Source organism: Coenobita brevimanus, chromosome 67, assembly GCF_032717465.1.
Source record: "Coenobita brevimanus isolate Jiangsu-jjx chromosome 67, ASM3271746v2, whole genome shotgun sequence".
NCBI lineage: Eukaryota > Metazoa > Arthropoda > Malacostraca > Decapoda > Coenobitidae > Coenobita > Coenobita brevimanus.
In genome coordinates this window covers 30668040-30683242 of record NC_137020.1, presented here as the reverse complement: position 1 = coordinate 30683242, position 15203 = coordinate 30668040, and the positions used below count along the sequence as shown (strand labels likewise).

The window sequence follows — 15203 nt, the reverse complement described above, 5'->3', positions numbered from 1 at the left end:
TGAGGGAAGCAGGGAAACACGAGTATTGACCAACAGACTTCAACAAAGGACTTTCTAGAACGCAGGCCGACAGCCAATGGGAAGGGGTAGAAGGATGTGACGTCACCCTGATGGGTGGAGCTTGCCATATCTGGTTGTACTTCTGTGACTGCAGCAATAGTAAATCTGATATAAATTAGTCAATTTCGGGAGGCAGCGTTAAATAAATAAATAATTTGGAGGGTAGTAGGTTTATATGATAAGTAGGGAAGTTGCGAAATTAGGATTTCGCACCTTTCTGTGTCCACCTTAAACTGGAGCCACAAACGTTGCCCGAACGGAGGCAGGTGTTTGTAAATATCAAGAAATGGCTGCTTCTAACTTCTACCACTCGATGGTTCCTCAACCTACATTTGTACCCCCTGCACAGAATACGGTGCAGCCAGAAGCACCCAAGGAGAAGAAAAAGAGAACCAGAAACCCAGAAAATTGGAAGAAAGAGAAGAGAAAGCGTGCAATCCTTTCAGGACAAGCGTACGTGAACACGAAAGGGGAGTTGGTTGGACCTCGAGCCATAGGACCTGACTGTAACTGCAAAAATAAGTGTTTTATTGCCGTCTCTCACGAAAACCGGAACCATATTTTTAATGGATATTACTCCTTGAACAGGTAATTCGTGCTGACACCCTTACATAATTTGGCCTGTGCCAGTTTCTTTTAGGTAGTTGTTTTAAGTTACATGGATCACTTAAGGAGGAACAGCTTATGGGATTAGCTGTTTGTTTTTGATAACTGTTAAGTTGTGCAGTTTTATGGTTTATGGACGTAACATAAATCAAGCATTTCAATACTTCCTCACCTAAGTGTGAGTGCCATATAGGCCTACATTTCCTTTTCCAGGGCTGGGCAAAGCAGTAACTTGGTCATACAGTAGGCTGTGGCTTTCATGGTTAGGTTTGGTGTGCATGATATATAGGCCTGTAAATAAGGCAGCACAACAAAAGTTAGTACACCTTGGGGGGGCATTTGACAAGCCAGCGAAGGCATGCTGTTCTCTTTCTCAATCTCTCACAGATGAATTTGCCATCATTTCCTTACTGTATTTCATATTTTTGTACCGGTACCTTTTCATTAGGTATTGTCATGCATAGTTTTGGTTAGGTTTGGCCAAGCTAGGTTGAATCATGCTAGATTAGAGGTTCCATTCTGTCTAAGGTGTCACTTTTGTAGACGAAGCATCCATGCAAGTGTTTAGTTAAAAATAAACAAACACCAATCAAAGTGATTTATGGTTCTCCTACTTTGTAGATAGGGTGCTCTTCTAAAGTTGAGCAAACTGTTTAATACAGGCAGTGATATTTCAAGAATAAAATATAAACATGCTCAGATTTAAGGGGTTAAAATTACCTTGGCTTCAACTTTTTTTTTTTTTCTCTCTCTCTCCGCCAGTTATGATGAGCAAAATGCCTATCTGTATGGCCTCATCCGGCGCCACGACATCCAACGCAAGAGGAAACCCGTGTCAGAGCGTCGTACATGCTCGTACAAATATTATGTGCGCATTAAAGGAAAGGAAATACAGGTATGTATAACAGTTTTGTGTCACTTCCCATTAATTCTTTACACTTTATATATATATATATATATATATATATACCCAGTATATATATATATATATATATATATATATATATATATATATATACACGTGCTGTCTCAGGTATTTTTTATTCTGCTTGACGATGCAAAGCTGAAGATGAAAAGAAATCGGCTGTGATCAGCTGTATATTTACAAGTATTTTTCAAGATTCACTCCTTATGCTTAGTAGTTTAAAGTTTACAATAGTATAGTATTATATTTGTACAGATTAGATAGGCCTTACACATATCTTGTAGATTCCAGTGTTGCAGTATTTTCTTTACCTGTTGCTGTGGATCATTACAGTCCATTATTAGGAGTAAGAAAAAAAAAAAATCTAGTTAACAGGGACTATATCTTGATTTATTTGAGATGACAGCAATTAAAGCTCAGCACAGTACTTTGTCACTGGTATTCACAAGGAGTCCACATGTGGTGGTGCTGTGCAGTCTGGGTGGAGCAGCTGCAGTGTGCACCTGAGAGATAAACCTCCTCATATTTCATTGCACCTCATAGTGGAAAGTACCCTAGTTCAGCCCTGGTGAGGCATTGACTATGAAGCGAGGACGTTGACTCCCCACATGGTGTATGTGCAGTATTGCACTGTACTTGCAGGATGGCCCCACAGAAATACAGTAGTTGCTTACCTTTGGTTGGCAGGCCTGCTCAGTCAGTGACAGACCATTATTAAGCAACAACAACTGTACAGTATTACAATTAGAGAAGTTCAGCTCTTAAGGAAACTAATTTTTGCTTTGATACTTTCAGGTGTGTAAAAAAGCTTTTGCGAACATCCATGGTATCTCTGATAAAAAGATTAGAACTTTGTGTATTAAACATGAACAGAATATATTGTTTCCACGAGACAACAGAGGCCGACATCGAAATCGTCCCAAAAAGGTGAGTATAACAATATGGTCTTGTGTTAGGGACGCTTTGTGGTAGGTAGGGACACTCACCATCCACACACTTGATGTAGTGCTGCTCTCGGGTGTCTGCTCTTTCCTCTCCTCCATCCTTCTTCCCTTCCATCGTCTTCTGCCTTTCTTTCCTTCAGTCTTTCCTCGTTCTTCTGCGTACGGGTGACTTCATGCTCCCTCTTCTGTCTTTCGTTCCTTCATTCTTTCCTCTTCCTTCTGCCTGTGGATGACTGAGTGACAAGCCAAATGGTTTCCTGTGCACCAGGAAACCATTTACTTTGCTGGGTGTTAACCATGGGTTTAGTGGGTAATTACTGCTCTCCAATCAGATTGTGCCGGTGAAGGTTTATATCCAAGGGATGGTTGGGGTTTAGTGCTCATGTAATGTCACTCAGGGTTGAGTGAGGCTGGTCACTCTTATCTTAAATGTCAGGACCAACTGCCTAGCCTTGGGCTTCTACACTCCTTGTGGGGCAGTGTAGGCTTGGATGATGGATGGATGGATGGATGTTAGGGAAGCTTTTATACAGCAGGTCCTTGTAGAATTTTGCCTTTTTGTTGTGTTTTTGCTGGTAAATCCCTGATAAATATTAGAATAACTGCCCGCTAATGTATCATTATTACCTATAAACTTGATTGGACAGTTAAATTGTATCCTTGAGAAATTAATATTATGTATTAGAATGACAAAACAAGTGAGTTGTATATGTGAAAATATCTATCTATCTACCGGTATCTATTGTCAGACGCCTTAATCCCAAATGGGGTGGCCACAATGGCCTCTATGTCGCCCTGTCCCTCGCCATGTCACTGCCCTGCTCCCAACTTACACACCCCCTCTCTCATATACCTCTCCACTCCATCCCCCCATCTCATCCTTGGCCTCCCCCTCCACCTCACTTATATACACTCTTCTTGTCAATTTCTCACTGTCCATCCTCTCCACATGGCCAAACCACCTCAGTGTGTTTCTCCTAATGCTTCCTATCACATCCACATCCATACCACAATGCTCCTTCACATCCTCATTTGCCAGTCAGTCTTTCCATGTGACTCCACATGGAGTGAACTGAGTGAATTTTTCTATTTGAAGGTTGGATTGAAACAGGGATATGTCATGTCTCCATGGTTGTTCAATCTGTATATGGATGGGGTTATAAAAGAGATACAAGGTAGGGTAGTGGATGTTGGAGTGGCCCTAATGAGAGAGGACAGTGTTTGGAAACTCCTGTACCGTTGTTTTGCCAACGATACTGTGTTGTTAAGTGAAGATGAAGGGGAGCTGCAAGGCTTGGTGGATGAGTTTGGGAGAGTGTGTAAGAAATGGAATCAAAAGGTGAGTGTAGGGAAGAGTAAAATTGTGGTCTTAGAGAGAAGTGAAGTCAGTGAATGTACAGTGAGGTTGGATGAGGAGGAAATGGAAAATGTAGGTGCATTTAAGTATTTGGGTAATGTGATGAGTAAGGATAGAGGTTAGAGGGTGAAGTGCTTGAAAGGGTACCACAAGGAAGAAAGGTTGTTGGTTCCTTGAAAGCAATGATAAGAAACAGGGAAGTGAGCATGGAAATGAAAAAGTTACTACATGACGGTATTGTGATACCAAGTCTAATGTATGGAAGTGAAGCTTGGATCTTGTTGGAGGGACACAAGTCAAGGGTGAGAGCAGTGGAAATGAGTCATTTGAGAGGAGCATGTGGAGTCACATGGAGGGACAGACTGACAAGTGAAGGAGCGTTGTGGTGTGCATGTGGATGTGATAGGAAGCATTAGGAGAAACACATTGATGTGGTTTGGCTGTGTGGAGAGGATGGGGTGAGGTGGAGGGGGGGAGAGGGAGGAGGAGGTTGAGGATCAGATGGAGGGATGGGGTGGAGAGGTATATGAGAGAGGGCTGTGTGAACTGGGAGCAGGGCAGTGAAAAGGCAGGGGACAGGGCGACATGGAGGCGATTTGTTTGTGGCCACCCCATATGGGATTAAGGCATCTGGCAGTAGATAGATAGATAAATATTTTTATTGAGTGTGGTAGGGAAGATATATGGAAGAATTATTATATTGAATGTAAGAGAGATATCAGAAGTCCTGGTGTGTGATGAACAGGGTGGCTTTAGGAGTGGCAGAGGATGTGTGGATCAAATATTTGCAGTGAGACAGATAGCAGAGATGGCTTGTGAGAAGACCATAAGGTGTTCATGGCAGTCATGGATCTGTAAAAAGGATACGGCAAAGTGGACAGAGAAGGATTGTGTAAAGTTTTGTGCATGTACAGTGTAGATGGTAAGCTGCTACGTGCCATCAAAAGTTTTTATAATGGTAGTGAAGCATGTGTAAGGGTTAATGGTCATTTAAGTGAATGGTTCATTATTGGTGTGGGCATGCGACAAGGTTGTGTGATGTCCCCATGGTTGTTCAATATATATATGGATGGGGTGATAAGAGAAGTAAAACATGAGTAATGGAGAGGGGGATGGCATTTGTAATGAATGGTGATGGATGGAATATCTCAAATTTGTTATTTGCTGATGATGCAGTATTACTTGCAAATACTGGACAAGAACTTGGTAGGTCAGTGTAGAGTTTTGCTGATGTCTGCAAGCGTCGTGCCTTGAGAGTAAATGTAGAGAAGAGTAAAGTGATGGTTATTGAGAGAGAAGGTGACTCCCAGTGTGATGTTACAGTGAATGGAGAGAGGCTGAAATTGGTGAGAGAGTTCAAATAACTGGGTACAGTGATAAGAAAAGAGAGGAAAATGTGCAAAAGAAGTGGAAAGTAAAGTGACACAATGAAGAAAAGTAGCTGGTGCAATGAAGGCTTTGATAGAAACAGTGGCTTAAGTGTTGCAGCTGCATGAGGCTCACATGAAGGAGTGTTAGTGCCAACTTGAACGTGTGGATGTGAGACTATGGTATGGCATGAAAATGAAAAGTCAAGAGTAAGTGCAGTGGAGATGGGACTGCTGAGGAATATATGTGGAGTACAGAGAGAGGATAGGATACGAAATAATGTGATTCATGAAAGATACGGAATGAGGAAGTCTGTGGACACCAGAATCGAAGAGAGTGTACTGGGATGGTGTGGTCATGTGGAGAGAATGGATAATAATAGAGTGGTGAAAAAGATATATCTGAGCGAATTTGAAGGAGGGAGGAGCTGAGGTAGGCCAAGGAGAAGGTGGAGAGATATGGTGGATGAGTGTGTGAGGAAGAGAGGTTTGAAAATCGATAAGACCAGGGAACTGACAGGAAACTGGGCTGGCTGGATGAAAGTTGTGAGGAGAAGTGCATGATCAAGGATTGGCAACCCTTCTTTAACGTGGCAGCGTCTGGATTGATTATCACATAGGTTTATGCGAAGCTGCAGAATGTGGTGAATGTTTTTGGCGTATCCGATAGAGCCAGGATTCCAGGGGCTTGAATGAAGAGTGAATGGATTTGTGGCCCATTGGATTGGGCATAGTTGGGCTGTCTGGACATTGCTATTCCTCACCCTACCATAGGGTGGGAAAGGAGGTCCAGATGGTGATAATTTCAGATTATCTTTTAAAATGTGGAAATCAGTAACAGTGATTGTGAATCTGATCCTTAGGTGGAAGAAAGGTTAGGTTGATGCTAATGAATACTGCATAATTAACTCTGTGGTATCATGTAGGGGACTTTGACAAATTTATCATTTATTCCTCTCTGCCATTCATTGGTGATCAGCAAGTGAACCCGATTTGTCACTTTACTCTCTTCTATCTTTGTGAAAGAGTAGAGGTTGTGAAGGTATTTAAGCAAGAAATGTATGATGTACTGCAGGTAGTGTGCATTTTCAAAGAAAAATACTGTAAGAATGCAGTTGGTTAGATTTGTGAGATGGAGCCAGGGTTCATAGTCTTGGATGAGTGTGTGACCCATTCATTGGCCATGCCTTTAACAGTTATCTCACTTTTGTAAGTTTTCTATCCATTTCTAGATCCTACGCTCCTGCATCTCTAGGTGGGAGAAAAGGGCCGAGATGATGATCATGATATATTCCACAGGTAACACCAGAACTAGTGACCTTAATCAAGCACCACATTCTCAAGATGCTGTCTGGTCCCAATGGCAGTGACTACATCAAGACTGACAAGAATCAGGGCCCTGATGTCAACATTTCAAAGTTGCACAAGTCTTTCCTCCAGCAATATGAACCAGAGGCCATTGATCCTGAAACTGGTAAGATGTGCAATAGGTGCAGTTATATTTTAATAAGATGATGCACAGATGTTGGTACAGAGAAGTTATATTTTAATAAGCTGATGAACAAATGTTGGTACAGAGAAGCACAAATCTGTATTATTTCCCCCTCCTTTAACTTGTACTTACACTTACAGTTATGGGATGGAGCCAGTATTCTTGGCGATAGAATTATATGTTGACAGGTCTCCCACTTTCCCACTGTCTCTTTCTTTGTGGATCTTACCTCACTCCATATGCAGATGAAAAAAGGTCTATTTGATGGTGATGCTATAGGATTCTTTTTCAGCAGGGGGAACCCCTATGCAGGTAAAGGGTTAACAATACTGTAACTAAGTAACTTTTTTATTTTTTTTAACCTTTCACTTAGTATGATGCACAGTATAATGGAGATTAATATAATGTACTGTATTCTGAGACTTTTCCTGGAAATTTGTTTTATATGCAGTTTTTTATTATTTGAATTCTACCATACATCATCCTAAGGTGGGAAATAATGTTATGCTGATGATGATGCTCTGATACTATATATATTTACTTTTTTCTTACTCCAGATAAAGTAATCAAGGACTATGATGCCAAGGTGAAGTCATGGCTGTACTTCAAGGTCTTCCATGAGGAGTTCAAATCCATGGACTTCAACACTGTGAAACGGAAACTGTCAGACCTCCGTAAGAGTTTAGAGGCATCAGGAGCTTTACAGGCCACGAAGAAGACCAAGAATAAGCAATCCCGTCCACGTCAAAGGAATAACGATAGTCAGGCTAATACCAGAAATGCCAACACAAATGATAATAATGGTTCAGTGGTTGGTGTTGCTGTTTCTGCTGCCCCAGGTACACAGATGGGTGGGTATGTGGGTCCTCAGCAACCTCCACCGTTACCTCCTAATTTGCAGCTCAGTGTCCTGGGTCTGCCACATCTGGGGAATAATACCCATGCCCCGGCTGCCTTTAACCCTTCTGCGGCCCCTCAACAACCACAACAGCAACCTTTAAACTTACAGACTGGTGCAGGACAGGGTACAGCCAGTCAAGGTGGGGAGCAGCCTCAACCACTGCCTTTAAATCTGCACTCTGTTAGTGGCCATGTTCCCTCGTATTACCTGTCACTTGGCCATATGTCAAACTTAATCTCGATTCCTGTTTCATCCGGAGGTGGAGTACAGCCAAATGGACAAAATGCCCCAACCAACAGTTTCCCGGCACAACACAACATGCAGCAGTTCAGCCCTGGTACCATTATCCCAGCACACACCATAGGTCAAACCGTAGTCCCCTCTGGCCAGTCTGCCCAGCCGCACCTCATTCAGGGTGGGGTGGGGGTTACGTATACCACTGGGCCACAGCATAACCCACCAGCGATGTACTGACAATCACAGCAACAACAGCCACAGCCCCCTCCACCCACAGTCACATGCATTTCTCCTTCCTAACATCAGTTTAGGTATTGTAACTAGTGATTTTCCTGGATATTCTGTGTACTGTACTGTAATTCTCATCTTGTATTTATTTTAAACACTTCACTGAACAAGGATGTCTTTCGTGTTTCTTCATGTCATGTGCACGTAGTTTTATTCTGGTTTGGAGATACTTTTGAAACTTAAGGGCTATGATATAACCTTAATTAACCCATTCCCTACTGCCACTGGAATGCAACACAACCCACTAACAATTTACCGTACTAACAATCACAGCAAAATCACAAACCCAAATCACAGTAATATGTATCTCTTTCCCTAACATGTTTGTCTGCTGTTAGTTTTCATTGTTTTTCATTTCGTGGTAGCTAAACATCAAGTATGATGTTGATATTGTATTGGTGAGGCAGTTGACTCTCAGAGTTTAACCCTTACAGTGCCAGAATGTCCCACACTTGAATTAAATATATTTAGTCAGAATTTACCCTGAACAAAATACCCATGTGCATCATTGACCATTCACTCACTCAGTGTAGTGCTACTTTAGATGTATGCCCTTTCCTCTCTTCCTTCCCTCCTTCCATTTCTGTCTTTCTTTCCTTCATTCTTTCCTCTTCTTTCTGCCTACGGGTGACTTTACACTCCCTCATCTCTCTTTCTTTCCTTGCCTCTTCCCTCTGTCTATGGGGGACTCTACATTGAGTGACAAGCCAAATGGTTTTCTGTACACCAGCAAACGATTTACTATGCTGGGTGGTAACCATATAACCAAATTATGGCACCTGGTGGTTCAGTGGGTAATTAACCCTGCTCAGGTAGATGTCGGTCCGTGTTGCATAGCAGGTAGACGTGGGTCTCTCAGACCCAAAAATATAAAAATTCGGGAAAAATGTTTATGTTTCCTTTATTCCAGTACTGAATATAAAGTAACATATATAATGTTTCCACAACACAAACATTTAAAAAAATGATCTGTTCTTTTCTTTTTATATTTTTAACATTTTTAAAGAAAAAAAAAAAAAAAGGTAGGAAAAACAAAAAATTTTTTTTGTCCTTCTATAAGAAAATGAAAAAAAAATCTGAATGGTTGCTTGAGTGGTCCCAAAGCTTGGTATGAGATGGTGCTTCATGGTGTGAAGAGGGGCTGTCAGACACTGCATTCATATCCGCAGTCAGGGAGAACAAAATATCTAGCACACCTCAGGTAGACGTGGGTCTCACATACCCTCACCCCTTGCATGGATACATGGATACACGAAGTTAATGGACTAGAAAATGGGACAGGGGGGGATGGGTTTCTCAGACCCACCTCTACCTGAGCAGGGTTAAGGTGCTCCAATCAGATTGAGCCTGTGTGGGTTTATATCCAAGTAATGGTTGGGGTTTATTGCTCATGTAATGCTACTTAGGGATGAGGCTGGTCACTCACTTCTTAAATGTCAGGATCAACTTGCCTAGCCCTGGGCTCCTATGCTGCTTATGGGGCGGCATAGGATTGGATGATGGGTGGATGGATGGATGGCATCATTCACATTAAAAAAAAAATATATATATATATATATTTTTTAAACAACTTATCACCCAGCAGAATGGAGCTACAGGGGGCCCAAACAAATTTAGGAGGGTAACAGAGAGCATCTAAAGTCAGGATGTGAGAGGAATCTTTCCCCACAGTGGGATTCAGACCTGTATCTGCCCAGTTCTTAAACAAAGTCACATTACCAACCATGTTATTGTCATTCACATAAGCCAGTTGGAGGCATTTACAGTATGTCATGGCACCCCTGGGAAGAGTTCTCAGGAGGGAATAGGGCTTTAGTTAGAAATGTGCACTGCCATCCCAGCACATGTTAATGCATTATTCTATTTTTATATATGAACCTATTTACACTTAGAGTGCTTATATATATATATATATATATATATATATATATATATATATATATATATATATATATATATGAGGCTGAAGATGCATGGATAAAAAATAGTCCTACAACACAAGCACCTTCCTACACCCAATACACCTTATATATATATATATATATATATATATATATATATATATATATATAAGGTGTATTGGGTGTAGGAAGGTGCTTGGTGTTGTAGGACTATTTTTTTATCCATGCATCTTCAGCCTCATTATGGGAATACAGTACACAGAATATAAATCACTGTGGCAGAAAAGTGATGAACATGGGACTTACCGTGGTCCATGACTTGTGGAACAAACAACTTTTACAGGAAACAAACTGGGCCATCTTTCATTTTATATAACTGTCCCCCATGTAATAAAAGATCCTTATTCTTATCTCTCCAACCCCCCCCCTCTTTTTTTTTTTTTTCTCTCCATAGGGTTGGATAGGAGGGTATTAGGTTTGGTTTTACCAACTAAGGTTGGGTGGACTGTATTTTCCCTTTTTCCAGTATCATGTAACTTTTGTCATACTGCAAGACACAGCACAGTTTCTTGTGCTGTGTAAAATATAGGTAAAACAAAGGCTGTGCTAGATTAGAATTCAAGTGCCACATGTTTGCTGTCTGTAACATTTTCTTTAATATTAGGACAGGAGGAAACTGTTTGTAAGATGTCATGCATAGGATTTTGTGAACCCATTTCCAGGTTCACTGGTCTATGGTATATACCGGTAAAAATGTATGGTATGTTAATTTTGTTGAAGTGGTCAAGATTTTGTCTAGCCCCAAACCTATACTCCATTTCACCAAGTTTGGGACCATAATTGATGTCCTCAATGCTTGTAGTGTTGATGTAAATCCTCTGCAATAGGTAAACCTCCATGTTTTACCCTGAGAACCAATATATAAAGGCAATACCAAAAGGTATATCCATTACTGAGGACCTTTATCAACGCTACAGGTGTTGAGGACCACCGATGGTCCCTGACTCGGTGAAATGGAGTATAGTTTTCTTGCCTCAGGACTGTTTGGCACCTTATGATGGAGGTTTTAAGGCTGTGGACAGAACATCAAGGGCCACCCTGGTGAGGGAAAAGTGGAGCACACAATGATGACTAAGAGAATCTAAGCACAGGTGTTGACTGAATAACTGTAAGAATGATAGCTAACAGTGAGCAAGTTAACTTTTGGAGGTTTACTCAGGCTATCAGTACCTGACCCTTTCTGCTGTCCCACCTAAGTGAACACAAACTCAAAGCTATTTACAAGCAGAGGAGAGCTACAGCACCATTCTTCTCAGCTTTGGCATTGTCAAAATGAATAAGTTCGGGAATGCAGAGGTTAAAGCCTGTATCCTGCAGTGCTAAAAGAGAGAATTATATTAGTCAATAATTGTTTATTACATTTTTTAAAACTACTTTAAAGTACAAAACTGATTTCAGTTTTGTTTGACTTTAACAGTGGACTAGCTGTTATGGCTGAAGTTTGTGACAAGTTTACATTTTACACGGAGCTGGGCATCGTAACTGTAGATGTCGTAGTACATTTAGGTCAAAGTGCCATTGTACAGTATCCTGGCAAACCTGTTACCAGTAATAATGCTTAATGTCATGGTGCATGCATTTTTTTTTTTTATTTATTTATTTTTTTATAGTAAACCTATGCATGACACTAACAGGTAGCTTGATCTTATTTTTAAAACTAATCAGGTGCATTCCTCTGAACTCTAGTTTTTGATTTTTTATTAATACAGTATGGTTGGTAGTATATGATGAACATATTTAATGCAGTGGAAACTAAATTTTTTTATAGAAAGGAACAATGTATACAGTATATGCAGACTGATGTGTATGCATCATTAGAGTATGTGAGTTGATAGTTTTCATTTACTGCCCCCCTGCCTCTGCCCTTTTTTTTTTTTTTTTTTTTTTTTTTTTTTTTTTTTAAATATTGATCGGCAAGTTTAAAAAAAATACTCAGCTGATAATAATGATAGGTATTGGCGACCATCATCTACACGAAATGCTGCCAACTTATTATGTAGGTGACTGTACACTGACTGGCTAGCCTAATGGTTTCCTGTAACCTAGGGAACCATTTGCAGTGCTGGGTGGTAAATATAATTATAACCAAATAATGGTGAGATGTGGACCATACTATGGTGCCAGTGTTAACCAGGTGGAGATATGTAAATGCAGCTTCTATCCAGCAACCAGACCTCCACACACTTGTCTCGCAGTAGTGAGCACCATCCACTACAAGGTAACATTGGTTCACTGCATGGGATGGCCCTGCAGGAGCAATTGCTTGCCTGTGGTTGATGGGTCTGCTTGGCCAGTCAAACCAGAGTTACATTACACTACTAATACTACTTGAATGATTAAGAATACAATATGTATGCCAGATACAGTAATTCATTTTTACCAAGATGTCTGAATCCCAGCATAGGGTTGCCTACATAAAACTGAAAATGCAAAGATGTAGATGACAGCTACTTTCTGATGTTCATTTATGGAATTCCCATGATTATTAAATTTGATTAACCCATATCTTGCATAATTAAGTGAAGTTAGCAGTGCCACATATTATGTGTAGAGGCCAACTCATTCTGCCTTTGTAACATGCCTTAGAAATTACCTTCATCTTGCCTACTCTTCTTCTTTGCAGTATATTGTTTAAGAATATGGACCTTAGATTTCAAAACTTTGTGTTCTGCATTTGTACTTGATTTTAGGTTTGTAATGTTTGGAGGTATGCTGATTGAATGCAAACTCATAGATATGTAAATGGGAGTGATTTATATGTCATGTTAAGTCCTTGTACACTTTGTATTGTGTACAACTCACCATGTGCCACATCTTAGCTTTATCCAACTTAAAGGGCGTCACACTGCAAGATCTTTGGTAAATTTTGGTTTGGGAACAGAGTGGAAGACAGTGATAATTTTGCCAGTCTTGTAAGCCATGCAGTATGATGCAAGTTTATTCTTGCTATTTTCAGAGTATTGTAGTCAGTTTAGGGGAGAAATATTGAATTGGAGAGTTTAGTCTTCATTAATGCCTTCATAAGTTGCCTGAAATTATCTGGTAGTAGCAAGAGTAAAGCGAAAAATACATTATTATGGTGAAAGGTTAATTGATGTTAGTAGCCTTGGGATCAGTGTGTACACTGAAAGACAAAAGTTGTGTCATGGTTTTATCCGAAGATCAAGTGTAACGTGAAACATTATGAGAGCTCTACCACAGCTGCATATTCGTGGTTGGCTAGCCTGACGTTCACCATCCACTCACTTGATGTAGTGCTGCTGTCAGGTGTCTGCCCTTTCCTCTCCTCCATCCTTCTTTCCTTCCATCCTCTTCTGTCTTTCCCTCATTCTTTCCTTGTCCTTTTGCCTGCGGGTGACTACACTCCTTCTTCTGTCTTTCTTTCCTTCATTCTTTCCTCTTCCTTCTGCCTACGGGTGACTTTACACTCCCTCTTCTGTCTTTGTTTCCTTCATTCTTTCATTGTCCTTCTGCCTGTGGGTGACTACACTGAGTGACAAGCCAGGTGGTTTCCTGTACACCAGGAAACCATTTACTTCACTGGGTGGTAACCATATAACCAAATTTTGGCGCCTGGTGGTTTAGTGGGTAATTATTGCGCTCCAGTCGGATTGAGCCAGTGAAGGTTTATATCCAGGGGGTGGTTGGGGTTGATTGCTCATGTAATGCCACTCAGGGATGAGTGAGGCTGGTCACTGTTATCTTAAATGTTGGGACCAACTGCCTAGCCCTTGGCTCCTACACTCCTCATGGGGCAATGTAAGATTGGATGATGGATGGATGGATGGCTAGCCTGACTTTCCTCAAGCTTCATATCTGCTGATGATGAAAGTATAAATGAACCCAGGAAATTCTGAAGCCATAACATTCATTTGCGAGAATTGCTGCGTCTGAGGGATGAAATGTGAACTATATTTGGTCAGGCAATAACCGTTGGCCATTACATCTTACATCTTTCTCCAAAACATCAGGCAGACCTAGCTTATACCTTGGTATGGGCATGGCAAAGCAACATGCATCCAGCTACCGAGAGAGGACATGATATACTGTACCTTTATTTAGAAAGGAAGAATCCCGAACAGATAGTTCGGATTAGGTCCGTTCAGGAGGAATGCACAATGGACAGTGGTCATTATTCAGATCGCTCACTTGTTACCAGACCAATAGAGGACCAGGAAGTAATCATGACGATGGAAGGCAGCACCTGTAAGCAGTGCTTATTCCATATGAGATGAATTGGGCCTAGAATAAAGCATACGAATAGTTTTATGTAGATTTTGATCTGGATTTTGCTTTCGAATTCAAGCCAGTGGGATTCATTTCACCACTCGTAACAAAACAATTGATTATGATTATACACTAACTCTGTCCCCATAATATGACTGGTGTTTGTGACAGATAATTACAATTGCAGCTTATAATTACTAACTTCAGCTAAGCAAAAGTTAATAAAGAAGAACCCAAACCATGACATGTCTTTAAAATTGCTTTGCAGTGTTCCTAACAAGGTTAAAAAAAAAAAAAAAAAAAAAAAAAAAGGAAAAAAAAAAAAGATTAGAAACTGTTCATACATATATCAAGTAAAATTAGCAGTCGGAAAATCACAACTATACTGTATATATTTATTTCGTTTAGTTATTAAAACTATGTTCTCATCCACAGGCTTGTCACCTGGAGCAAATGACAGCTCATGTCAATGCTGCCAACCCTCAGTATGACACAAAGCCAAATGCACCAAAACTTTAGCCATTCAGCAGATGCTTTCACCAAATTTCAGGATACGATTTTTGTCTTTCATTGTACAATATTCATATATTTATCCCCTTTTGTTACCTTTACTAATGTTCTCTATTAAAATCCCACAGTAAATAAAGGAAAGAGTGCTACAAAAGTTCCACTTAGTAGTGAGCAGCCTCTGCTAACAAACACCCCAATCATTACATGACAGTCATATAACTGTACATTATTGATCACAGCACAAATATTACCAGACCTTCATCAACAACATACCACTTTAAAACACTACAACTAGCAGTGAAGAAACACTTCATACCTATTTCATGTA

At 40.5% G+C, this 15203-nt stretch overlaps 1 protein-coding gene across 1 annotated transcript; it reads left to right on the top strand.

Moving 5' to 3' along the window:
• The first annotated feature begins 366 nt into the window (after nt 1-366).
• Nucleotides 367-8211, top strand: LOC145405469 (uncharacterized). Its single transcript, XM_080276819.1, has 5 exons — nt 367-648; nt 1429-1561; nt 2387-2518; nt 6559-6733; nt 7309-8211. Exons 1-5 carry the CDS (start codon nt 374-376, stop codon nt 8124-8126), a joined length of 1533 nt encoding a protein of 510 aa, XP_080132945.1. The 5' UTR covers nt 367-373; the 3' UTR covers nt 8127-8211.
• Nucleotides 8212-15203: the final 6992 nt, after the last annotated feature.

Bases quoted from the DNA above. Each gene is read 5' to 3' on its own strand.
- LOC145405469 (XM_080276819.1), top strand. From the start codon at position 374: ATGGTTCCTCAACCTACATTTGTACCCCCTGCACAGAATACGGTGCAG. The intron at 649-1,428 runs GTAATTCGTGCT...TCTCTCCGCCAG, and splicing joins GGATATTACTCCTTGAACAG to TTATGATGAGCAAAATGCCT. The intron at 2,519-6,558 runs GTGAGTATAACA...TATATTCCACAG, and splicing joins ATCGAAATCGTCCCAAAAAG to GTAACACCAGAACTAGTGAC.